At 44.7% G+C, this 26577-nt stretch overlaps 1 protein-coding gene across 1 annotated transcript; it reads right to left on the bottom strand.

Annotated features, from left to right (window-relative positions):
* Positions 1–222: 222 nt before the first annotated feature.
* On the bottom strand, positions 223–26061 carry LOC141182641 (uncharacterized). Its single transcript, XM_073660804.1, has 7 exons — positions 26001–26061; positions 6117–6266; positions 5808–5987; positions 5604–5727; positions 5423–5520; positions 5134–5224; positions 223–1490 (listed from the first exon to the last, which is right to left on the bottom strand). Exons 2-7 carry the CDS (start codon positions 6192–6194, stop codon positions 994–996), a joined length of 1068 nt encoding a protein of 355 aa, XP_073516905.1. The 5' UTR covers positions 6195–6266; positions 26001–26061; the 3' UTR covers positions 223–993.
* Between the last annotated feature and the right edge of the window lie 516 nt (positions 26062–26577).

Raw genomic sequence — 26577 nt, 5'->3', positions numbered from 1 at the left:
GCCTCCTGTATGGGGAAACCAGTCGCATGCATTGCTCAGATGTGATTTTGGCCCATTCTCCCATACAAACACTTTTCAAATTTTGAATTGTTGGTATGGTGTTTTGGGGTGTATATACAGTGCCTTTGGCTTCCAAACATGGCATGTATTATGGCATCCAAAGAGTTAAATTTTGGTCTCATCTTACTAGACTATATTTTCCTAGTATTTCACATTTTTTTCTAAATGTTGTGGAGTAAACTTTAAACGCGCTTGAACATGCTTTTTGTTCAGTAATGGAGTCTTGTGTGGTGAGTGTGCGTGCAGGCTATGGAGGTTGAGTCCATTATTTACAGTTTTCTTTGACACAATTGTACCTGCTGATTCCAGGTCAAATACACTTACAATAATCTTGAACAAAACGAGTCAGCAACTGGTACAGGAGGAGAGAGGACCCTGCCTGCGAGGGCTCACAATCTGGTTAAAACATTTCCCACATTCTGAACATGAAAAAGGCTTCTTTGTGTGACTCCTCTGGTGTGTAACAAGATGCGATTTTATACTTAAAAAATATCCCACATCCTAAACAAGTTTCTCCTTCGTGTGAGTTTTCTGATGTGTGATAAGATTTGATTTCCGCATAAAACATTTCCCACATTCCGAGCATGAAAAAGGCTTCTCCCCTGTTTGAGTTCTCTGATGTCTATCGAGATTTGCTTGACGGTTAAAACATTTTCCACATTCTGAACATGAAAATGGCTTCTCCCCTGTGTGAGTTCTCTGATGTCTGATAAAACTTGATATCTTTGTAAAACATCTTCCACATTCTGAACAAGAAAAAGGCTTCTTCACTGAGTGAGTTCTCAGATGTTTGATAAGACTTGATTTCTCTGTAAAACATTTTCCACATTCTGAACAGGCAAAAGGCTTCTCCCCTGTGTGAGTTCTCTGATGTATAACAACATCAGATCTCTGGTTAAAACATTTCCCACATTCTGAACAGGAAAAAGGCTTCTACCCTGTGTGAGTTCTCTGATGTTTGATAAGAATTGATTTCTCTGTAAAACATTTCCCACATTCTGAACAGGAAAAAGGCTTCTCCCCTGTGTGGGTCTTCTGGTGTCTAAGAAGATGTGATTTCCAGTCAAAACATCTCTCACAATTGGAACATGAAAATCTATTCTCGGCTGTGTGTATCTTTCGATGTTTAAGAAAAGACTTTTTGAGCGGAAAACTGTTTCTATATTCTGAACGTGAAAGTGGCTTCTTTGCTTTAGGAGCAATTCGTTTTTTAATGCTTATTTCGAGACTTTGACTTTCCTTAGTAGTCGGTAATGAATCAGAAGACAGGACCTGTTTCATAGAATCAGATAACAGATCTTTGCTGTGAAGGGATGATGGTATATCTGGAGTAATGGCATTCACTTCAATTGTATCCTGAGGGATCTCAAGATCAACTGATTTAAAAATTGAAGATGTCAGCTGTCCCTCTGATATCCTGGTACAGTCATCTACCAAGAATAAAAACAATTATTATTTATGAATAAAATATCCTTGAATTTTATATTTTTGAACATTTCTACTTAAACTTTCATTAAAATTGGCAAGTTATGTAAAATATTGAATTATTCACCAGAACAATGATAGCTCACAGTGTTATAGAAAACCTTATAGCATGAACCAGTAGAGTGTGGTGTACAACTGTTTATTCATTCTGCCACTCAAGTATGGAATTAGGCTTTGTGCCCACGATGCCGTGCTAATGCTTTTCCGCGGCTGCTATTCCGCCGCTGAAACGCATTAAAATCGCTTGTCAAGAGGTCTGACATGTTTCCCAATGATAACCCGCATGTGCTGTGCACATGCTGTGAAGATTTCCGCTTCAGATTATCATTGCCGAAACATCCGCAACACAGCCAATTTAGGCGCGATTTCGCACCAAAATCGCGCCCGCTGACTTGCATTGAACCGCAGAAAACCCGCATGTATAACATCTATACATGCGGATTTGCAGCGGTTCAATGTGCGCATGGTACCCGGGCCTGGGAGAGAAGACTGCTACTCCTCTCATCCAATTGCTAATCTGGCTGATAACAGCATGAGCAGAGTGGATGGTAGAAGCAGCAGCCTGCTTCTCCCAGCCCGCGTAACCGCAAGTAAAAAAATAATTAAAAAGTAAAAAATAAAAAAAATACCTTCATACTCACCTCACAGGCGGCCCCCAGTGTCCTCCCGGCGGCGATCCTCTCTCCTCGGTGATGTCAGCGGTCACCTGATGGTCGTGTGACCATCAGCTGATAAATGATGTCACCGCAGGTCCTGGCAGTACACCGCGGGCCGCCGAGGAGAGAGGATTGCCGCCGGGAGGACAACGTGGGCCGCCGGAGAGGTGAGTATCAGGTTTTGGTTCCCTTTTAAATTATTATTTTTTTACTATAGACAGCATGGGAATCTATGGACATTGGTAGATGCAACATTTGAAAGCAGAACTTTCTTTTACCTACTCCTCATAAGTTGGTCACACAATATAAATCCATGCCAGTCGCATGGATTTATATTGTGTGACCAACTTATATTGTCAAGCCGTTTTCAAAAAGCATTGTGATGCTCAAAATCGCTTGGAAAACCGCTTGAAAAAAACACATGCAAAAACGCGTGTAAAAACACTTCGAAATGCATGTAAAGTCCGCATGCGTTTTTTCTGCCAGGGAGAGTAAAAAACGCTCAAGAAATTTCTGCTTCAGATCTGCATCGTCGGCACATACCCTTAAAAGCCATCAAACAATGTTATGTAGGTGAAAATAATACCAATAAAAACTTCTACTCATCTCACAAAAAACAAGTCTACACTGAATTCCATCATCTGTCAATGTAAAAACAAAGGTTTCCACATTATTAGTGGCTCAAAGGCTCTTGAAAAACAACATGGCTTCCATAAACCAATCCAGCAATATCCACTCTCCCAAAGTCAAATCTCCCCTCGCTTCTGAGCCTTGCAGTGCGTCCAAACCACATTTAGCATCTATGTATTTGGCATTACTATAGTGAGAAGAACCCACTTAATTTACGGTGTGTGTCTCCTGGAGCACAATCTGGACACTATGTGTTGGGTAATAAAATGGCAAATGTGCAATTTCTACTCTCCAACATCCACTGCGTGCTAATTTACAGAAAGTGCCTGTGGAGTCAAAATAGTCACTACTCCTATAGATTAATTCACTGAGGGTTATAATTTCCAAAATGGAGTCACTTTATGGGGATTTCTACTGCTCTGGATTTCTGCTTTTTTGTTTTACTAGGGCTTCTTCAAATGGTGTGTCCCATCTGCTCTGGGAGGGACCTGCTCCTGCGACGTCTGCTTCTGTCACCAGGAGCCGCCTTATTCGTCCTGCAGGCGGCGCTGGTGATGGAGGAGACGTCGGAACCAGAAGCTAAGGGTGGCACATTCTCTGTTCAGCCACTACGATTAGGGTGCCTGGGACCAGTAGTACCATTCAGTCTAGCAATATGGGTGTGTGTCCAGTTGAAGTTATCTGCTCCCTACTTCAGCCAATTGGAAGCACCATACCATACTAAAGCTGGAAGCATATTGCCGGAAGCTGCCAGATACAGCCTTGTTCTTCTCTGGTTCAGTCCTCTGCGCTCAGCTCCCAGCTATTTCTTTCCTGTTGTGCCCCAACCCGTTTACTGGCTACTCTTGTGTCTTCTGATTTTGTATTAACTCTGCCCTTCTGGCCCGGCTATCTGACTATTCTTCTTGCCATCTCAGTCCACAGAACAGCAGGTAATACCATGGCCCAAGCTTAGGGGTCTCTGTGTAAGTCCAGATCCATGTAGAGGGGTTAAACGATGATGAGCAAGGCAATCCATCCTGGGATCTGGAAAATGGAGTAGATAGCGCCATGCCTGTTTGTGATGGTCATGAACAGTGCCCCCAATATATTGTGTCTGTAAACTATTCCAGCAAGATCTGCATTCAAATAGCTAAATGTCGCTCCTTCCCTTCTTAACCTGCCATGTACCCAGACAGTAGTGTACAACCGTATATAGGGTATTGTCGGATTCAAGAGAAGTTGGAAAATAATTTGGAAGGTCCATTTGTTTCCTATTATCCTTTGTGAAGAATTCCAAAGTTATCACCATATAAAGTGACACACGTCAGATTTGAAAAATGGGGCCTGGAACACAAAACTGGCTGCGGGAAGGGGTTAAATCAGTATTTTGGGCACTAACTACTGTAGTCAAAAACTGTATAGAAAATAACACATCTACTGAAATGATCAAACTCAACAGTCTTCATCACTAAAAAATGAGTAACTAGTGGTGAAACCTCTCTGTGGTAATTAGAGTATGGGGCTCGGTGGCTCTTGGCAATCTAAACTATCATAAGGGACAATATTTTCTATCAGATGAGTTTCAAGAAGAAATATTAGACATTTAAAAGAGAACTTTTTATAATAGTGCAGAGATGAGGTGTCTTAAATTTAGCTTAGAGATATATCATGGCACAGGTGTAATGTTTTTTATGTAGTTTATCACAATCCTGTTTGAAGTTAGTTGGTTTTAAAAGAAAATGAAAAGTCAGGATAAAGGGAAACTGTTGTTATTGTACAGAAATTCACTCTCGGCCCTCACTGCACATTTAATGTTGTAGATCATAAGTGTGAAGTTTGGCCAGAAAGACTGGACCTGGTCTTGTAGGGACCATATGAGCACATTCAGCAGCATAGAGAGGAGAGAAGGTAGATTCATCCAATAAGATATCAGGGTTCTAGGAAGCCAACAGCATCATTACCCTCCGCTTTCTCTTACAGGCCCATCATAATATTTTTCTTCAAGTGATTTTCTAACTTGCCAGCACATTCTACGTACACTGTCATTAGGCTTTGTAGTTTACAGATCTGGGCAGGAAATGGTCAGTGTCTCCTAATCCCAGGGGGTAGGTGGATCCTCCAGGTTGTAAGTTCTATAGAAAAGGGTTTTCAATGCCCAAAATCATTTGAACAGTTTTGGGTGGAGGTGAGTGTTGTGGTCTAGAGGCAAAATGGTGATCACACGATTGTGATATGGCCGGACTACACCAGCGATAAACTAGCCACAGCCAGTGACAGAGGAGAATATGTGACTACTGTGCATTTAGTGGTCACTACTCACCTAGGCGGTTATCTGTAGGAATCTCCTCTTTACATCGGTCATCACACCTCACATATGTCTCTGTAGCATTAATATGGGTCACATCTTCACCCTGAAACAAATACTGTAAAAGTCATAGACAGATGGAAAAGTCACATCTATGATCAGCTCTAATCCTGTCATCTCCACCGTCCTCAGTACACAAGTATAAAACATATAATACTGGTGGATAAAACAAGACAGAACACAAGACCTTCACAGCCGTCTACACATCATAGGGGAGATCTCATGACACCTTCTCTCCATCTACCTGATGATCCTGAGGAACATTGGGGTCTTCTTGTTTATAGTCCTGTGAAAGAAGAGGACGGGGACATCTCTCTGGTGTTGTTCTCTTATTGGATAGATCTGGAGGAAACACATACAGGGACTGAATTCATTCTTTACATACAGATATTTATAGGCCGTGTGTATTTAGTCCTGTCTATTACCTGGTGATGTGAGGGGCTGGGGAACCTCCATCATGACGTCCCTGTACAGATCTGTGTGTCCTTCTAAATACTCCCACTCCTCCATGGAGAAATAGACAGCGACATCCTCACATCTTATAGGAACCTTACACATAAAACACTGTCATTCCCCCGATCCTTTCATAACGTTACTGTATAATGTCCCAGCATTCCCAACTGTGTCACCTCTCCAGTCAGCAGCTCAATCATCTTGTAGGTGAGTTTCAGGATCTTCTGGTTATTGATGTCCTCATGTATCAGGGGGTGAGGTGGAGGCCCCGTGATTGGGCTCAGGAGTCTTTCCCATCCCTCAGACACAGGGTCCTGACAGCGCTCACTAGAGGTCTTCTTCACTACTGTATAATCCTGGTTATGGAGAGATACATTAATAAATATCACTACAGATATTTCCAGAGTCCTCACCTCTCCAGTTCTGTCCATCTGTTATTCCCATAGATGAGAATGATGTAATGTGACGTCATCAGAATCTCTCACCTCTCCAGTAAGCTGAAAGAGGATCTCTAGGGTGAAGTGTAATATCCTCTCCACCATCTTGTCTCTGTCCATATCCATCTTTAATGGGTCAATAAGGAAAATTCTCTTATATAGAAGATCTTCACTGAGAGGATCCGATATTGTAGGGACCTGAATGAGAAGATGATGAGCCGATGTAACACCATAAATATCTTGTGTAATAACACAATTACTGGAGATGATAAGGGGAAATGTGGTGGGCCACTGGAGAGGCGCCAGATGTTGCAGAAGGGCCAGCTGGGGTATATAGTCTCACTGGCAACAGATAATGATGTCACAGTAGCTGAAGTGGGTCACTGGACCCCTCAACACTTCCCTCGTGTCCACAACAATTGTCAAAAACGAGAGGTGGCACTTGTGGGTGCAAGTTTGGAGTCTCCATGATGTTTGTGCAATCACAAGCAGCCAGACATGCAGGTGAACTAGTAAATATAACAACTTTACTAAAGGAGGTAATGGGGTCTTTTTTTTTTTTTAATTACGCCTATTTAGCACCAAAACTACAGGGGTGTTTTACTTTTAATATCTGACGTTCTGATTGTCATTCTGACGTTTTAAGAGTTTCAGACACACTGTCTATTTGCATGGTAAATTACATAGCCAAAGTAAATTTGGAGGCACTAATTTACTACATATCTATTTCCAAGTAACTGTACATTTGAATAATTATTTAAATGGGTCTAATGATAACATTTATTTATTTTACATTTTTCTTTCCATCCACCCAAGAACTGGCTGCAAACTCCCAATTTACTTTTGCTATGTAATTATTATTATATATCACTACCTAAATAATCAAATATTGAACCTACAGTTTAATGGTAAGGCTTCTGTGTCACATAGTTTTGGTTTGAAATGATAATAATAATAGTAATAATAATACATTATTAGTAATAATAAAAACTTGAGTGTCCCTACTGGGACTTGAACCCAAAAGCATATGTTTCACAGTCAGCACATTTACCATAGAGCTATACACTCATTTAAGTAGGCATTCTACTTGGTTATGTTATTTCCAGTGCAATCAGGACTTAGACACAGACATTGTCCAAACCAAATTAAAATGATGTATGAGTTTGATGAATGAGTTTCTTCACACATCAGAATCAAAATCAGAAGGACTTCCAGACACCATGAGGATTTGCATAGTAAATCTCATAAACCAAGAAAAAACATCTGGCAGCATCATTTGAGCTTATGGCAGAATGGTAACTCTCTTGCCTCACAAAGTGGACATTGTGAGTTCAAATTCCTGGTGCAGAAAAAATAAACTATTGCTTTTTAAATGGTGCTGGTAGAACAAAAACTTCACTGATGCTTGGCTTTGATATCGGATTTTTCTCACATATCAGAATAAGAATCACAATTACTTTTAGACCCCCTGAGTATTATCATGGTTAATCTAATAAGCCAAGAAAAACCAGTAGGGACACTGAACTTTTTATTATTAATTATTATTACTATTATTATTATTATCCTTTCAAACCAAAACTATGTGTTACACAGAAGCCTTACCATTAAACTGTAGCTTCATTATTTGATTATTTAGGTAGTGATATATAATTATAATAATTACATAGCAAAAGTAAATTGGGAGTTTGCAGTCAGTTCTTGGGTGGATGGAAAGGAAAAAATTACAATAAAGAAATGTTATCTTTAGACCCCTTTAAGAAATTATGCAAATGTACAGTCACTTGGAAATAGATATGTAGTAAATTAGTGCCTCCCAATTTACTATGGCTATGTAATTTACCATGCAAATAGACAGCATGTCTGAAACTCTTAACTAGTGTTGAGCCACCCCCGTAGTGTTCGGGTTCGGTTCGGTTCGTCGAACACCGGGATGTTCGAGGAACTGTTCGTCGAACTGTTCGTCGAACACCTTAGAACACCGTCGAACACCGTTAAAACCAATGGCAGGCAAACAAAAACACATAGAAACACATAGAAAACACCTGCAAAGGTGTCCAAAAGCTGACAAACTGCTCAGAAGACACTCTCTTTAAAAAAGCCGGCCGGCAAATTCAGCAGCGGCATACACCGGTACCCGACAATTTAGACAAGAAGGAATAGAGCATCACACATAGATTAGATAGATAGAAACATGTCAGTCACACATATAAGAAGCACAGTGACAGTGTTGGTTACTGCACTTGTCATTTAGTGTAAAGGATTTATTAAAAAAAATATTAGTGTTTTCATGCACCGTCTCTTTAAAAAAGCCGGCCGGCAATTCAGCATCTGTACCCGACAATTTAGAACAGAAAGATAGAGCATCACACATAGATTAGATAGATAGAAACATGTCAGTCACATATATATGAAGTACAGTGATAGTGTTGGTTACTGTACTTGTCATTTAGTATTAAAATAAAGGATTTATTATTAAAAAAATTGGCGTAGGGATCCCCTTAATTTTAGGCTCTAGCGGAGGTTAAGCAGACGGCTGGGGCAGATGTTTGAAGCCTGGGAAGGGGGTAATACCCACGGAGCTTCCCAGGCTACTAATATCAGCCCCCAGCTGAATACATAGCCTTTACTAGCTATTAAAATGGGGGACCCCCCCCAAAAAAATGACATGGGGTCCCCCCTAATTTAATAGCTAGCAAGGGCTAGGCAGACAGCTGGGGGCTGATATTAATAGCCCAGGAAGGGAGCCATGAATATTGGCCCCCTCCCAGGCTAGAAACACCAGCCGTCAGCCGCCCCAGAAATGGTGCATTCATAGGATGCGCCAATTCTGGCACTTAGCCTCGCTCTTCCACGCTGCCCTGGTGCGGTGGCAGGGGGTAATAGGGTTGGGGTTGATGTCAGCTTATAATGCCAGCTGACATCAAGCCCAGGTTAGTAATGGAGAGGCGTCTATAAGACACCCCCATTACTAACCCCATAGTCAAAGTTAAAAAAAACACAAACACCCAGAATAAAGTCCTTTAATTGAAATAAAGACACAATCCTTTATTGTTCTAAATTAAACCATACTTACCATCACGCCCATTCCAGCTGAAGCCAACGATCTCCTGCAATAAAAGAAAAATAATAAAGCAACCTCATCCTTACCTTTCCATGGTTCCCACGACAGCTTCAGCTCTGCTACATCGAGATGACAGGCTGGACCGCAGCAGAACGCTGCCATCCAGCCTGTCATCCCGCAGACACTGAGAAGCGCAGGCTTGCTTGCGCTGCTCAGCGTCTCTCTGTGACGACATCCAGATGAGCCGAGTTCATGTCCAATGAACTCGGCTCACCTCATGCACGTCACTGACAGCGTGGGAAAATTCTCACGCTGAAGCGCTGATTGCAGGAGAATTTTCCCACGCTGTCAGTGACGTGCAGGAGGTGAGCTGAGTTCATTGGACATGAGCTCACCTCATGCACATCACTGACAGCGTGGGAGAATTCTCCTGCACTCAGCACTTCAGCGTGAGAATTTTCCCACGCTGTCAGTGACGTGCATGAGGTGAGCCGAGTTCATTGGACATGACCTCGGCTCATCTGGATGCCGTCACAGCGAGACAGTGAGGAGCGCAAGCATGCCTGCGCTTCTCAGTGTCTGCGGGATGACAGACTGGATGGCAGCGTTCTGCTGCGGTCCAGCCAGTCATCTCGATGTAGCAGAGCTGAAGCTGTCGTGGGAACCATGGAAAGGTAAGGATGAGGTTGGTTTATTATTTTTCTTTTATTGCAGGAGATCGTTGGCTTCAGCTGGAATGGGTGTGATGGTAAGTATGGTTTAATTTAGAACAATAAAGAATTGTGTCTTTATTTCAATTAAAGGACTTTATTCTGGGTGTTGTGTTTTTTTTAAATACTTTACTAGAAATTCATGGCGGTCATGTCTAATACTGGCGTGACCCCATGAATTTTGGGCTTGGGGCCAGCTTATAATACCAAGCTGGCCCTAACCCCTTTATTACCCAGTGAGCCACCGCACCAGGGCCCTGGATGAGTTGGGTACAGCGCCAGAAGATGGCGCTTCTATGAACGCGCCATTTTCCGGGGTGGCTGCGGACTGCAATTTGTAGCGGGGGGGGGGCCCAGAAAGCTTGGGCCTCCCTGCGCTGCAGATTCCAGCCCCCAGCTGCCTAGTTGTACCTGGCTGGACACAAAAATAGGGCGAAGCCCCACGTACTTTTTTTTAAATCATTTCATGAAATTCATGAAATAATTAAGAAAAAAAGGCCTTCCCTATATTGTTGTGTCCGGCCAGGTACAAATAGTTAGCTGGTGGTTGGGGGCAGCCCGTTCCTGCCTGCTGTACCTGGCTGGACACAAATATAGTGCGAAGCCCCACGTCAATTTTTTTAAATTATTTCAGGAAATTCATGAAATAATTTAAAAAAAATTGACGTGGGGCTTCGCACTATATTTGTGTCCAGCCAGGTACAGCAGGCAGGAACGGGCTGCCCCCAACCACCAGCTGCCTATTTGTACCTGGCCGGACACAACAATATAGGGAAGCCCTTTTTTTCTTAATTATTTCATGAAATAATTTAAAGAAAATTGACGTGGGGCTTCGCCCTGTTTTTGTGTCCAGCCAGGTACAACTAGGCAGCTGGGGGCTGGAATCCGCAGCGCAGGGAGGCCCAAGCTTTCTGGGCCACCCCCGCTGCAAATTGCAGTCCGCAGCCACCCCGGAAAATGGCGCGTTCATAGAAGCGCCATCTTCTGGCGCTGTACCCAACTCATCCAGGGCCCTGATGCGGTGGCTCACTGGGTAATAAAGGGGTTAGGGCCAGCTTGGCATTATCAGCTGGCCCTAAGCCCGAAATTCATGGGGTCACGCCAATATTAGACATGACCACCATGAATTTCTAGTAAAGTATTTAAAAAAAACACAACACCCAGAAAAAAGTCCTTTAATTGAAATAAACACACAATTCTTTATTGTTCTAAATTAAACCATACTTACCATCACGCCCATTCCAGCTGAAGCCAACGATCTCCTGAAATAAAAGAAAAATAATAAAGCAACATCATCCTTACCTTTCCATGGTTCCCATGACAGCTTCAGCTCTGCTACATCGAGATGACAGGCTGGACCGCAGCAGAACGCTGCCATCCAGCCTGTCATCCCGCAGACACTGAGAAGCGCAGGCTTGCTTGCGCTCCACAGTGTCTCTCTGTGAGGGCATCCAGATGAGCCGAGTTAATGTCCAATGAACTCGGCTCACCTCATGCACGTCACTGACAGCGTGGGAAAATTCTCCTGCACTCAGCGCTTCAGCGTGGGAGAATTCTCACGCTGAAGCGCTGAGTGCAGGAGAATTCTCCCACGCTGTCAGTGACGTGCAGGAGGTGAGCTGAGTTCATTGGACATGAGCTCACCTTATGCACGTCACTGACAGCGTGGGAGAATTCTCCTGCACTCACCGCTTCAGCGTGAGAATTTTCCCACGCTGTCAGTGACGTGCATGAGGTGAGCCGAGTTCATTGGACATGAACTCGGCTCATCTGGATGTCGTCACAGAGAGACGCTGAGCAGCGCAAGCAAGCCTGCGCTTCTCAGTGTCTGCGGGATGAGAGGCTGGATGGCAGCGTTCTGCTGCGGTCCAGCCTGTCATCTCGATGTAGCAGAGCAGAAGCTGTCGTGGGAACCATGGAAAGGTAAGGATGAGGTTGCTTTATTATTTTTCTTTTATTGCAGGAGATCGTTGGCTTCAGCTGGAATGGGCGTGACGGTAAGTATGGTTTAATTTAGAACAATAAAGGATTGTTTCTTTATTTCAATTAAAGGACTTTATTCTGGGTGTTTGTGTTTTTTTTAACTTTGACTATGGGGTTAGTAATGGGGGTGTCTTATAGACGCCTCTCCATTACTAACCTGGGCTTGATGTCAGCTGGCATTATAAGCTGACATCAACCCCAACCCTATTACCCCCTGCCACCGCACCAGGGCAGCGTGGAAGAGCGAGGCTAAGTGCCAGAATTGGCGCATCCTATGAATGCGCCATTTCTGGGGCGGCTGACGGCTGGTGTTTCTAGCCTGGGAGGGGGCCAATATTCATGGCTCCCTTCCTGGGCTATTAATATCAGCCCCCAGCTGTCTGCCTAGCCTTTGCTAGCTATTAAATTAGGGGGGACCCCACGTCATTTTTTTGGGGGGGTCCCCCATTTTAATAGCTAGTAAAGGCTATGTATTCAGCTGGGGGCTGATATTAGTAGCCTGGGAAGCTCCGTGGGTATTACCCCCTTCCCAGGCTTCAAACATCTGCCCCAGCCGTCTGCTTAACCTCCGCTAGAGCCTAAAATTAAGGGGAACCCCACGCCAATTTTTTTAATAATAAATCCTTTATTTTAATACTAAATGACAAGTACAGTAACCAACACTATCACTGTACTTCATATATATGTGACTGACATGTTTCTATCTATCTAATCTATGTGTGAAGCTCTATTCTGTCTGTTATAAATTGTCGGGTACCGCTGCTGAATTGCCGGCCGGCTTTTTTAAAGAGACGGTGCATGAAAACACTATTATTTTTTTTGATAAATCCTTTACGCTAAATGACAAGTACAGTAAGCAACACTGTCACTGTACTTCGTATATATGTGGCTGACATGTTTCTATCTAATCTATGTGTGAAGCTCTATTCTGTCTGTTATAAATTGTCGGGTACCGCTGCTGAATTGCCGGCCGGCTTTTTTAAAGAGACGGTGCATGAAAACACTATTATTTTTTTTGATAAATCCTTTACGCTAAATGACAAGTACAGTAAGCAACACTGTCACTGTGCTTCTTATATATGTGACTGACATGTTTATATCTATCTAATCTATGTGTGAAGCTCTATTCTTTCGGTTCTAAATTGTCGGGTACAGGTGTATGCCACTGCTGAATTGCCGGCTTTTCATGTTTCACTGTTGGCACTGTTCCCATCGATTTGGGCAATCACTGTAATGCCACAACCACCATGGCTGTGGCATTACAGTGAGTGGCAGACAATCCCTGCATGATTGGTGCTCTAAATAGCGCCAGACATGCAGGACACGCTTTTGGTGCACGAACAGTTATCGAACATAACCTCGAACAGCCGAATTTTTTGCAAATCGTTCGGGTTCGTCGAACAACTCGAACACCGCCCAAAACAGCTCGAATTTGAGATTGGCGAACAGTTCTAGTCGAACACCGCTCATCTCTACTCTTAACACGTCAGGATGACAATCAAAATGTCAGATATTAAAAGTAAAACACCCCTGTAGTTTGTGTGCTAAACAGGCATAATTTAAACAAAAAATAATAATAATATTTCTATTGGGATTTGAACTGTGACACTGTAGCTTCAGAGGCTGATGCCTTACCATTGAGCTATCCAGTCAAGTGATAGTAACTAGAAGCTTTTTTGTCTTATGAGATCAACCATGAAAATACCCCAGGTGACTAAAAGTCATTGTGATTCTGATGTTTGAAGAAAGTCACATATCAGACTCATACATCAAAATCAAACATCATTTGAATTTGACATGGAGGAAGTATTTCTGAAAGTCCCAATCAGTTTCAGACAGGTTTGCACTGAAAATCATATAACCAAATAGAACTCATAGGTTTCATCAACTGAGTTTAAAGCACAGTGGTTAGTGCACTGGCTTCTGAAAACAGAATTTTGGGCTCAAGTCCCATCAGCGAACAGTGACTTTTTTTTAATTATTATTACATTTGTAAAAGTCACTTATCAGGATCACTTGTCAGACAGGGTATTTAGCCTCAAACTGACATCATTCTGATGTTTGATTTTGATATCTGATCATGTCCTAAAATGGACACTGTACAGGGCGGCTGGAGCAGAGTTCTGTTCACTTGCTAGTAGAGGAAATGCTATGCGCAGTCTAAGAAATATTACACTGATGGAAGGACCTTCACAGATTGGCTCTCTGTAGAAACACACTAAAGTGTGGGTGTGCTCACAGTTTTTAGCCCACCGTTCCCTTTCGCAGGGGGTAGGTTTAAACAAAGTCGGTGGCGTGGCAGCCACATGGATCTGGTCCCGGCTAGAAGCAAACAGGATAAACAGCTTGCAGGAGAGCAAACGAACAGCATTATCCCTCCTGACTGGAAGAGGCTTCACTCATTTTGTGAAGGAGATTATGTGGAGAAAAATGTCCCCCCAGCGTGGACTGGCATGGAAACTCTTCTGTGAGAAATAGTGTCTGTCTCCTATATCTTCATTAGGCAGCTTGAACCGCCCACTACTGATTTGTACCAGTGCTCAGTCAGTGTGCGAGCCCTGAGCTGGGAGACTCCTCCCCGCCGTTTCTATGGCAGCTTATTGTGAGGAGAATAATCACTTAACTTTCATATACACACATTGGCCAGTAGATGGCAGGAAAGATCCTAGTTACTTACCGGTAACGGGATTTTACAGAGCCCATGACAGCACCACCTGAGAGAGGGTATCCGCCCACCAAGGACAGGAACCTACTGAATAAAAAGGCGGTACCTCTCCTCCGCATCAGTTTTGTTTCAGAGCATGAGAGGGCCTCCGAAGACAGGTTAATACATAACCACCACCTCAACATATGTACTAAACACCTTAAAAAAAGTGCACACCACAGTGATAAAGGGGAGGGAATTAATAGGGTCCTGTCATGGGCTCTGTAAAATCCCGTTACCGGTAAGTAACTAGGATCTTTTCCCCTTCTCCCATGACAGCACCACCTGAGAGATTTATAGAGATCAAATACCAGAGGGAGGGATCACCGCTTGCAACACCCTTCTACCAAAGGACAGATCAGTAGAAGAGGAAAGGTCAAGACGGTAATGTTTGTAAAATGTAGCAGGGGATGACCAAGTTGCCGCCTTACATATAATGTCGATGGGCACATCCGCCTTCTCAGCCCAGGAAGCAGCTACCGCTCTGGTGGAATGGGCCTTCAGGTTCTCAGGAACCGGCAGATTGCTTAGAAGAGTAGGCTAAGGTAATAGTATCCCTGACCCATCTAGCTATGGTCCCCCTTGTAACCTTAAGTCCTTTCCTAGCCCCCTGAAAGGATATAAATAAAGCGTCACTCTTTCTCCAGGCTTTTGTCACTTCCAAATACTGGACTAACACCCTCTTAACATCTAAGGTGTGAAGCTTATGTTCCTCAGAATCCCTAGGATTAGGATAGAAGGAAGGGAGAGTGATTACTTGCGTCCTATGGAACTTGGAGGCTACCTTTGGAAGATAGGCCAGGTCTGGTCTTAAGATTACTCTATCCATACATACTTGAGTGAATGGATGGTTAACGGATAGTGCGTGTAAGTCACTGACTCTACGAGCTGATGTCAGGACCACCAATAGCGCAGTCTTTAAAGTTAAGATTTTTTCTGAAACCTTCTCTAAGGGCTCGAAGGGAGGTTTGGTTAATGCTTCCAGAACTAAATTAAGGTCCCAAGGAGGCATTCTTGGAACAGGAATAGGTCTGGATCTATGACAGGCTTTAATAAATCTAATGATCCATCTATTTGCTGCCAAGTCATAATTATACAGTGCCCCCCTTTGCGTCAATAGCGACCTCTCAAAATCCAAGCCGTCAAATGCAGGCCCGCTCTTTGGGGATGACAGACTGGGCCCTGCCTGAGGAGATCCGGGATGTCCGGAAGAACCCATGGATCTGCTTGGGACATTCTCTTCATCCAAGTGAACCATGGTCTCTTGGGCCAGAACGGGGCGATCAATATAACCCTCGCCCGTTCCTCTCGGATCTTCCTCAGGATAGTAGGGATCAGTACTAAAGGGGGAAAGGCATAAGCTAGAGTGAAATCCCACTGAATCTGCAGCGCGTCCACCGCAAACGCCCCCTCTTTTGGATTCAGGGAGCAAAAAGGTTTCGGTCTTCCGATTGTGTCTGTTTGCAAACAGATCTATCTGGGGCTGTCCCCACCGATCCACAATCTGCTGAAAAACGGCTGGATTCAACTCCCACTCTCCTTGTTTCAAGATGTGACGACTCAAGAAATCGGCCTTTATGTTCTCTTCCCCTTTTATATGCAGTGCCGAGAGCGTAACCAGCCGACTCTCGGCAAACCTGAAGATCTGATCCGCTATTAACATCAGAGGGAGAGATCTGGTACCCCCCTGATGATTGATGTAGGCGACTGTTGATCTGTTGTCTGACATTATCCTGACGTGAGGACCCTGAAGAACAGAACTGAATTCTTTTAGCGCGTTTCTGGCTGCCAACAGCTCTTTCATGTTGGAAGAGAGACTTGTCTCGCTGTCCGACCAGAGGCCTTGTACAGAACGATCCCTTAGGTGAGCTCCCCAACCTTCCGCACTTGCGTCTGTTGTAATTGTATCCGACACCTGGAAGGTCCAAGGAACCCCCAAAGATAGGTTGACCGGAGATGTCCACCAGTCCAGGGAGTTGATCACAACATCTGGAAGAGATATTTTCCCATTCAGGCGACCTTTGAGCCGCCTGTCCGCTGCCAGAATCTCCTGTTGAAGACATCTGGAATGGTGCTGGGCCCACTGAACCGCCGGGATGCAAGACGTCATTGTACCCAACAGAGACATTGCACTCCTCAGGGTCATGGTCGGATTGCTGACAACCTGAGATGTTAGGGATCTGATCTTCAGTTTCTTTTCCTCTGGCAGAAGACAGGTTTGGTTTTCTGAGTCCAGAATGAGACCCAGGAAAGACTGAACCCTCTTTGGTTCCAGCCTTGACTTCTCCAGATTTAACAGCCAACCTAGGCGTCTTAGACTGGCCATGACGTCCGCCAGGGCTAGAGCACAGAGTTGACTTGATCTGCCCACTACTAAGAAGTCGTCCAGATAAGGGATGACCAAAATGTCTCTTTCCCTCAAGTGCGCTGTGACCTCCAGAATGATTTTTGTGAAGACTCTCGGCGCCATGGAAATGCCAAAGGGAAGAGCTGCGAACTGAAAATGCCTTACGTGCCTGCCGAATTGTACAGCTACTCTTAGAAACTGTTGATGATCTGGCAAAATCGGGACGTGGTAGTAGGCGTCCTTCAGATCGAGGACGCACATAAAACAGTCCGGAAATAACATCTTTATGGCTGATTTTATTGTTTCCATCTTGAAAGGCCTGTAGATTAAATGGTCGTTCAGTCTCTTTAAGTTCGCAATGGTCCTGAAGGAGCCGTCCGGCTTCTTTATTAGGAAGAGAGTCGAATAGAATCCTCTTCCTTGCTCGGGTGCAGGTGTTTCCACCAGAACTCCTTTCATGAGCAGAGAGAGAACTTCCTGCTGTAAGGCTATCTGTTCCGCTAAACCTCTGGGGCTGATATTTTGACAGTGTTCTTGGGCCTGCTTTTGAACTCTAATGTGAGCCCCCTCCTGATTATCCCTAAGATCCAAGAATTGGATGAAATTTCCTTCCAGGCAGGCAGGAAGTGGGACAATCTTCCTCCCACCCGGGGGGAACTGTCACTTAGGGGCTTTCTTATTCTCGGAGGAGGGACCCCCAAACATGAAGCCTCTGCTATACGGCTTTCGGTCTTTCCAGGTACCTTGGTCTCTGGGAGCTTTACTGCGGCTGTATTTTCTCTTCCGAAAGAAACTGTTAAATCGGGAACCAGACACCGTGGGAAATCCATGTTTTTTGCCTGCGGCTTTATCTAGGATGTCATCTAGACCTTTGCCGAACAAGAAGTCCCCCTCACAAGGGATTGAGCACAGTTTAGACTTTGACTGCACATCTTCTGGCCAGCTCTTGAGCCATAGCGCCCTACGGGCTGCATTAGAGAGGTTTGCAGACCGGGCAGCCAGCCTAACTGAATCTGCCGATGCATCTGCCAGGAATGCAGCCGCTCCCTGCACAAGAGGAAGGTCTGATAGAATTTTCTCCCTGGACACATTCCCCCTGATCTGGTCTTCCAATTGTTGAAGCCAGATCATCATAGATCTAGCAGTGCAGGTCGCTGCTACTGCCGGTTTAAGGGCCCCTGCTGACGACTCCCAGGTTTGCTTAAGGAAGGACTCCGCTTTTTTATCCAGCGGGTCTTTTAAGGCTCCTAAATCCTCAAAGGGCAGAGTGGATTTTTTTTTTTTTTTTTTTTTGAAGATTTTGAAATGGCCACGTCAATCTTAGGGGTTTTGTCCCATTTAGCCGCATCCTCATCCTCAAAGGGGTACCTCCGCTTGGAGGATGACGGCAGCTGACCCTTCCTCTCCGGTTTCTTCCATTCCCTTTCTATCAGAGATTTAATCCTGTCATTGACCGGGAATGAGCGTCTCCTCCTTTGGTCTAAGCCCCTGAACATAACATCCTGGACTGTTCTGGGCACTTTGGTATCGGTAATACCCATAGTCCCTCTGACGGCTTTAACTAGTCTCTCAGTATTCTCAACCGAAAAACAAGGTCTGCCCCCCCCATCATCATCCGAAGACTCCGATGACGATGAGGAGTGATTAGAGGAGGAAGGCAGTTCTCTCGTAAAACGGGACTCCACTGATTCCTCTGATTCTGAAGAAACTAGTTTTCGCTTCTTCTTTTTGAGTGAGGTTAAGCCTCTTAAGGACTCTCTGACCTCTGTCTGGATTAGATCCTTTAATTCTAAAGAAAACCTGGGGGACTCCTCTGCAATGGTTTTCTGAATACAGTCCGAGCATAGGTTTTTGGCATAGGAGGTGGGAAGACCGATTTTGCATAAAGCACACTCCCTGTTTTTACTTTTAGCACTACACTTCTTCGCCTCCTGCCCCAAGAAATAAAAGGAGAAGAAGGAGGAAAAGAGAGAGAGAGAAGAGCACATTATTCAAGGTGAGACTTTCACGAAGATCACTCACCACACTGCCGTTCAGACTAGGGTACCGGAGGCGGTGGTTGCCGTTCACATGAGGGCTCCCATCTGGCGGAGGTGGACTGACGAAGTCTTTTCTGACCAGTCTTGTCGGAACTCGTACGCCCCACACTGCTGTGACTTTGTCGATGGGAAGATTCCCGTTCCATTTGTTTGAGCTGCTTGCGCTGCTTTGATGGCTGTGGCTGCTGCTGTACTTCCTGTGGCGGTGACAGCTGCTGCCCAGGTGACTGCGGTTCCTCATCCATCATGGCGGGGATGCAGACACCGCCATCCTGATTGCTCCCCATCCTTAAAAGCAGTAGGGCTCCACCTCCTTTAGGCTCCTCCCTTTCCGGCAGTGTGCTCATCTCTCTTTTTTTTTTTTTTTTTAATTTTAGCCAGCTGGCGCGCTACCCGCAGATCCACCTGCCTCTGCGCGTGCGCAGCCCAGCGGCACCCGGCGCGCTTGCAGCGGGATGACAGCTTCCCACCCGCGCATGCGCAGACCCGGTTTCCGGCGCACTCCGTGATAGGGCGCGTCAGCACCCCGCGCGTGCGCAGCCCGGACTTCCGGCGCGCTCCGCCACAGGGTGCGACGCGACCCCCACGTGCGCAGCCCGGAAGACCTGCCGGCCGGCGCGCTCAGTTCATCTTTGCGAGGCGCAGGCCCCGGCGCACGCGGGGAGGAATCCAGAAACAGCACCTCCTCCCCACACGCAGACCCGGGCAGCAGCCAGACGGGCTGGGAACAGGGACCATCTGCTGCTTCCACGGCCTCCAGGCCGCACCGTCCATAATCCAGGTACGTGAGGTACCACCTGGTGAGGCTCCCATCAGGGACAGGAACCAAAACTGATGCGGAGGAGAGGTACCGCCTTTTTATTCAGTAGGTTCCTGTCCTTGGTGGGCGGATACCCTCTCTCAGGTGGTGCTGTCATGGGAGAAGGGGAAAAGTCCAGTTTACAATGCAATGTATTATAGCTCCTGACTCACAGTGCCCACACTGGAACAAGTCTACTATCACACTACAACTGTCTCATTTAGCAGCAGCAGAACGGATACCGGGATGTCACAGAAACATATGAGGAGATATATTATTTTACAGTATTTAGTTTTCTTCTATACATCTAGTAATAAAACCTATATATTTTAGGCCACAGACAACAAGCAGTTTCTTCCTTGGTGTCTGCAGCTGAATACATTTCTCATAGACTCATCTTCCATAAAGCTAATTCTCGTCTCATTTACAGACACTGGAATCAGCATTATCAATACTGCAGGAGATATTCATTACACGTGACATGAGGAATAACTACTTCACAATGAGGACGACATCTTCATCTTCTACTACGGCTTGGAAACATATCTGGCCAGAGTCCATCACTGACTACATCACCACCGGCCGTCTATATGAATGTTTCCCGTCTTCCCCGGACTGTAATCTTCTATCACGTTAGAGAGAGAGAGAGAGAATGTTTTAAGGCATATTTATTACTCGCTGCAAAGTCAAAAGTTTACATACACTAAGATTACTATGCCTTTAAACAATTTTGGACTGCCCATATGATGATGTCATGTGTTTGGAAACTTCCGATATTTTGGCAACATCTGAGTTATTTAGAAACACACCTGTGGATGTATTTTAATGCACACCTGAAACACACTGCTTCTTTGTGTAGCATCATGGGAAAGTCTAAAGAAATCAGCCAAGATATCAGGATGAGAATTGTGGACTTGCACAGTCTGGCTCATCCTTGGGTACAATTTCAAGATACCTGAAGGTGCCTCGTTCATCTGTACAAACAATTATACGCAAGTACAAACAAGATGGGAATGTAGAACCACCATACCGCTCAGGAAGTAGGTGGGTTCTGTGTCCCAGAGATGAACGTGCTTTGGTCTGACAGGTGCATATCAACCCAAGGACAAAAGCAAGAGATCTTGTGAAGATGATGGCGAAAGCTGGTAAGACTGTGTCAATATCCACTGTGAAACGAGTGCTGTATCAACATGGGCTGAAAGGCTACTCTGCCAGGAAGAAGCTATTACTCCAAAATAAACATAAAGTCAGATTAATGTTGACAAATGCACAAAGGAACAAATACCTTAAATTTTGGAGACATGTCCTCTGGTCTGATGAAACTAAAATTTAACTTTTTAGGCATAATGACTGTGAAGATCTGAGGCTGTGGGTTGTAAGTAATCACCTAGGCAGGTTAACGATGCAACAATATTTTATTAATCACATGTGTAGTAATACAGCAATTCTAGGTAAATAGCCAAACTACAGTTCTCTCAGTCCTTAAGTTCCCAACATGGGATCAGTAGTTCCACTGGCTTTGTATCTGGCCATACTCACTGTATCCCAACTTTTGGTTGGCCCACAGATTTCGTATCCCCAGCCAGTATAGTCTGTAGCCACAGCCCACAATCCACCAGACGACAGATAAAACGATGGAAACACAGGTATCCAGTAGCAACAATTCTTTAAGAAAGTTTACATCCAAATGACAGATCCCATAACTATAACATGCTTATCCATCCATCCTTCCAAGTCCTCAGTCTCCATCCTCTTCCTTTGGCATCCTTCCACCAACTCTCCCTGACTAGAAAATGTGTCTTCTCTTTCTCCTGCACAGGTATCAGCCCCCTGAATGGGCAGAAGAGCTCACCCCTCCCTCTCACAGCTAATTGTGCCTTAGTGGAGGTATTTTCTCAGATCGAAGCCATCACCTGGCTTTGCTTGTGAGACTCCCTGTGGTGACGGTTCCTCTTCGTCTACTCTTTCCATCTACACAAGGGGTCCGTTGGCTGAGAGAACAATGACCCAAGGCCCCTGATATAAGGTCACTGAATGGAATTGATAGCTGAGGTTGAACTGATGAGCAAACAAATCACTAACACAACACAGCAAATTAATTTCTAAGAAAACACAAAATTAAGATCAATGAAAATAGGTGCTTAGTGCTGGAAAAGTATTCCAGTCTTTAGTAAGTGGGAAGCTCCTCACAATGACCATTGTTACGTTTGGAGGAAAAAGGGAGAAGCTTCGAAGTCTAAGAACACCATCCCAACTGTGAAACACAGGGGTGGCAGCATCATGTTGTGGGGTTGTTTTGCTGCAGGAGAAACTGGTGAAATTTACAAAATAGATGGCATCATGAGAAAAGAAGATTATGTGGCAATACTGAAGCAACATCTCAAGACATCAGCCAGGAAGTTAAAGCTTGGGCGGAAATGGGTCTTCCAAATGAACAATGACCCGAAGAATACTGCTAAAATGGTAACAAAGTGGCTTAAGGATAACAAAGTCAATGTTTTGGAGTGGTCATCACAAAGCCCTGATCTCAATCCTATTGAAAATTTGTGGGCAAAGCTGAAAAGACAGGTGCGAGCAACAAAACTGGATCAGTTAAATCAGTTTTGTCAGGAATGGGCCCAAATTCCGACCAACTATTGTGAGAAGCTTTTGGAAGGATGTCCTAAATGCTTGACCTAAATCATTCAGTTTAAGGGCAATGGTACCAAATACTAATGAAATGTATGTAAGCTTTTGACTTTGCAGTAATAAAAATGCCTCTCGCTCGTTATTCTGGCATTTGGCAAATATTAAAAATTATGATAATCCTAACTGACCTAAAATGGGAAGGGTTTATTCTGATTTCATGTCAGATATTGTGAAAAACATGCATATGTGTCTTTTTATATAGTGTATGTAAACTTCTGGTTTCAACAGTATATAATACACTGATACATTAAATAGAACCAGATATGTATCAAGGTATATTTAAAGGAAAGGGTATGGTACTCAGAGAATGTTTCAATAATCCGCCTCAACGTGTTTCCCCAACAGCTTCATCAGGAGGCTTGATACAGGGATGATAATGTTTTGCATAGTGTGCCTAGTAGCCAGGTGTCCATGTTTAAATATCCCACTTCATCCAAAACCCCTCCCCAGACTAGGAGACCCATTCCCATTCCTAGAGATAAATTGTCATAGGATATATAGAATTAAGTCTGTCTACAATATTGTACTGCGCCTGCACAACTTCTCATGTGCTAGAGGTTTGATAATGTCCACCCCCTAGTGTGCATGTCCGGAAGTGACACGCTTTACACTGAAACGCCAGATAAACTGATTGCCATCGCCCCACTGGTACCCGTGACTGCGCATTCCCATAGTTATGTGTTCTACAACGGAAAGCATCTAGGATCATTGTCACATGCCCAGATGTCTGCATTCCACAACGGAGCGCATATGGTATTGGATTGTGTTCCATCAACAGAATACTCCTCTCTCTGAGATCAGCGTCATGGGAGACTAAAAACAAGTATTGCACATCCTCCCATCATGTAATAGGCATGTAGATCTACTTTATCACTACATAAAATATGGGATGGTGGCCCACAGTATATTCCTAAATGGTCAAATTTGACGACTATTGCATAATTAGAAATACACAAGGAACACCACACGTGTTAGTTACTAAATAGTATAAGTGGGATATAACTGATAAGAAATAATTCTGATATAGGAGCTCAGATATCTCAATGAAGTACAACAATATGTGAACCCCATTCACAGGGAACTGAGTAGCAATGGGTAGAGTATAAAATCCAAAAATGTAATCCAGAATGGGACTGTATTCACACAAAACAGACATAAATAGGAGATTTGCTCATTGAGTCCCTTAGGGGTTCGTGAATCAAGTCTGGAAATCCACTCACTTCCTTTTTAGAGGATACATCTATAGTGATCACCTCCTCTCACATTGAGTTTAAACTCCTCAATGATACAAAAGGAGATGTCTCCGGTTTCACCTCAATGTACACTGTTCATGTGTCTCACTAACTGGGGTGTCTCGACCATGGTGTATATCGCCCAAATGCTCCCCACTCTCCTCCTAGACTGCCTATTGGTCTTGCATACATAATCTAGGGTGCATGTGGCCACATATACAAGTCCTGAAGTTTTACAGTTGAAATAATCCCTCTGGCTCTGAAAAAAGGTTTTACCTGTAGAGGAACTCGAGAAAGATTTACAAGGTCTCATCCAATTACATGTACAACATTCTCCACATCTAAAGAAACCTCAGATTCTTCTATAAAGCCAAGTCCCCTTGGGTGCAGGTTTTTATAGAAACTATGCACTAAAAGGTCCCTAATTGACCGACCCTTTCTGAAAGTTATTGTGGGAGCAGATCACACAGCACCCTCAGGTCCAGGTTGACCACAAGTACACCCTATTGTTTTCTGAGGATATTAAAGATACGGTGACTCTGATTGTCGCAAGTTTCTATTACTCGTTTTATCCCATCTTTTTCTTGGTCTCTTGGTTAGGTATGAAGGAGTATTTGTACCCTTTTTCCCTGAATCTGGTGTTCATGTCTTCTTAACCTTAAAAACTGGCCCGTGGATATTGCTTTTTTTTTTTTTTTTTTAGGGGGATGGGGTGGTGGCTATCCCACTTCAATAGTTTATTAGTGCTTGTAGGTTTTTTGTAGATGAGTGTCCCTAGGGTCCCATCCCGCTCTTTCTTGATTAGTACATCCAGGAAAGGCAACTGGTAATAATTAAACTCTGATATAAATCTAAGGCCCACTCTATTGATGTTGAGTTCCCTGACAAATTCAAGAAACTTTTCACTCGTCCCTGTGCAGATGATAAGAATGTCGTCAATATATCTATACTATGCCCCAGTATATGGATGCCACCAGTTATGATTATCCCTGAATATTGTGGTTTCCTCCCACCAGCCCAGGAATAGGTTAGCATATGAGGAGGCACAGGGGCTCCCCATCGCAGTAACCCCTGAGCTCGGGGAAGTACTCCCTGTCAAAAAGAAAGAAGTTATGAGTAAGAGTGAATGTTAGAAGATCCTCCGTGAAGTCATTATGTCTGCTACACTCTACTGATCTCGATTTCAAGAAATGTCTTACTCCTCTGATACCATCCTCATGCAGTATATTACTGTACAAAGCCTCGATATCTAGTAAGGCCTGCACCCCTACATGCATGTATACATGCTCGAGGGTATACATGTAGGGGAGCAGGCAAAGGGAAAACCATTTTCCAGAGGGATAATTCCAATTATAAAACCTCAGGACTTATTGCAACTACAAGACCTCAAGCAGTACTGTGGGAACATTATGCTGAGTGTGGGGGGATGGCGATAATGTGGGAACATTAAACTGAGTGTGGGGGGATGGCAGTATGGTGGGAACATTATACTGTGTGTGGTGGGATGATGGTACTGTGGGAACATTATACTGTGTGTAGTGGGATGATGGTACTGTGGGAACATTATACTGTGTGGAGGGCATCATACATACTACATAAGGGGCATAATGGGGGCATTACACTGTGTGGGGCATCATACATACTGCATAAGGGGCATAATGGGGCATTACACTGTGTGGGGCATCATACATACTACATAAGGGGCATAATGGGGGCATTACACTGTGTGGGGCATCATACATACTGCATAAGGGGCATTACACTGTGTGGGGCATCATACATACTGCATAAGGGGCATTACACTGTGTGGGGCATCATACATCCTGCATAAGGGGCATAATGGGGGCATTACACTGTGTGGGGGCATCATACATACTGCATAAGGGGCATAATGGGGGCATTCCACTGTGTGGGGGCATCATACATCCTGCAAAAGGCGCATAATGGGGGCATTAAACTGTGTGGGGGCATCATACATACTGCATAAGGGGCATAATGGGGGCATTTCACTGTGTGGGGGCATCATACATCCTGCAAAAGGCGCATAATGGGGGCATTACACTGTGTGGGGGCATCATACATCCTGCATAAGGGGCATAATGGGGGCATTACACTGTGTGGGGGCATCATACATACTGCATAAGGGGCATAATGGGGGCATTACACTGTGGGGCAGTAAAGGGGTCCTGTACTATGAGAACAATACGTTTCCTCCCTTCCTGTCTCCATAGTTGGGTCGTATGTATCTATTACAAGAAACAGAACAAAAACCTTATGATTCTTATAAAGGGGCAACACAAGACCCCAAAAGAGTCTCCGTGCTGAAGGGGTTAATGCCCCCTGAGCCCAGTAATGGGGTCTCCACATACCTCCACCTGCAGAGCCGCCACCACATATATGGCTGCTCTGTGCGCACAGGAGCTGTGATGAGGTCACAGGAGGGGAGGAGTCAGGGGTCACATGATCAGGGGCCTCAGTGGATGCAGGACTCTGCTGTGCTGGTTGTCATGGTGCTGGATGAGCTGAAGTTTATGTGTGGGGTCAGGAGGGGTTTACAGTGTGGATGTAGCAGAGCCGCGTGTGTACGAGGTGTACGGAGCAGAGCCGCGTGTGTACGAGGCGTACGGAGCAGAGCCGCGTGTGTACGAGGCGTACGGAGCAGAGCCGCGTGTGTACGAGGTGTACGGAGCGGAGCCGCGTGTGTACGAGGTGTACGGAGCGGAGCCGTGTGTGTACGAGGTGTACGGAGCGGAGCCGCGTGTGTACGAGGTGTACGGAGCGGAACCGTGTGTGTACGAGGTGTACGCAGCGGAGCCGCGTGTGTACGAGGTGTACGGAGCAGAGCCGCGCGTGTACGAGGTGTACGGAGCGGAGCCGCGCGTGTACGAGGTGTACGGAGCAGAGCCGCGTGTGTACGAGGTGTATGGAGCGGAGCCGCATGTGTAC

This window comes from Phyllobates terribilis, unplaced genomic scaffold (assembly GCF_046119375.1).
Source record: "Phyllobates terribilis strain yellow unplaced genomic scaffold, ASM4611937v1 Scaffold_35__1_contigs__length_13245226, whole genome shotgun sequence".
Lineage (NCBI taxonomy): Eukaryota > Metazoa > Chordata > Amphibia > Anura > Dendrobatidae > Phyllobates > Phyllobates terribilis.
The sequence above is the reverse complement of the archived record's forward strand: the minus strand, read 5'-3'. Positions and strand labels throughout refer to the sequence as shown.

Coding starts and splice junctions, on each gene's coding strand:
- LOC141182641 (XM_073660804.1), bottom strand. CDS start 6,194: ATGGATATGGACAGAGACAAGATGGTGGAGAGGATATTACACTTCACC. Junction 5,988..6,116: donor TCTTTCAGCTTACTGGAGAG/GTGAGAGATTCT, acceptor CTCCATAACCAG/GATTATACAGTAGTGAAGAA. Junction 1,491..5,133: donor TCCTACAGATAACCGCCTAG/GTGAGTAGTGAC, acceptor TATTCTTGGTAG/ATGACTGTACCAGGATATCA.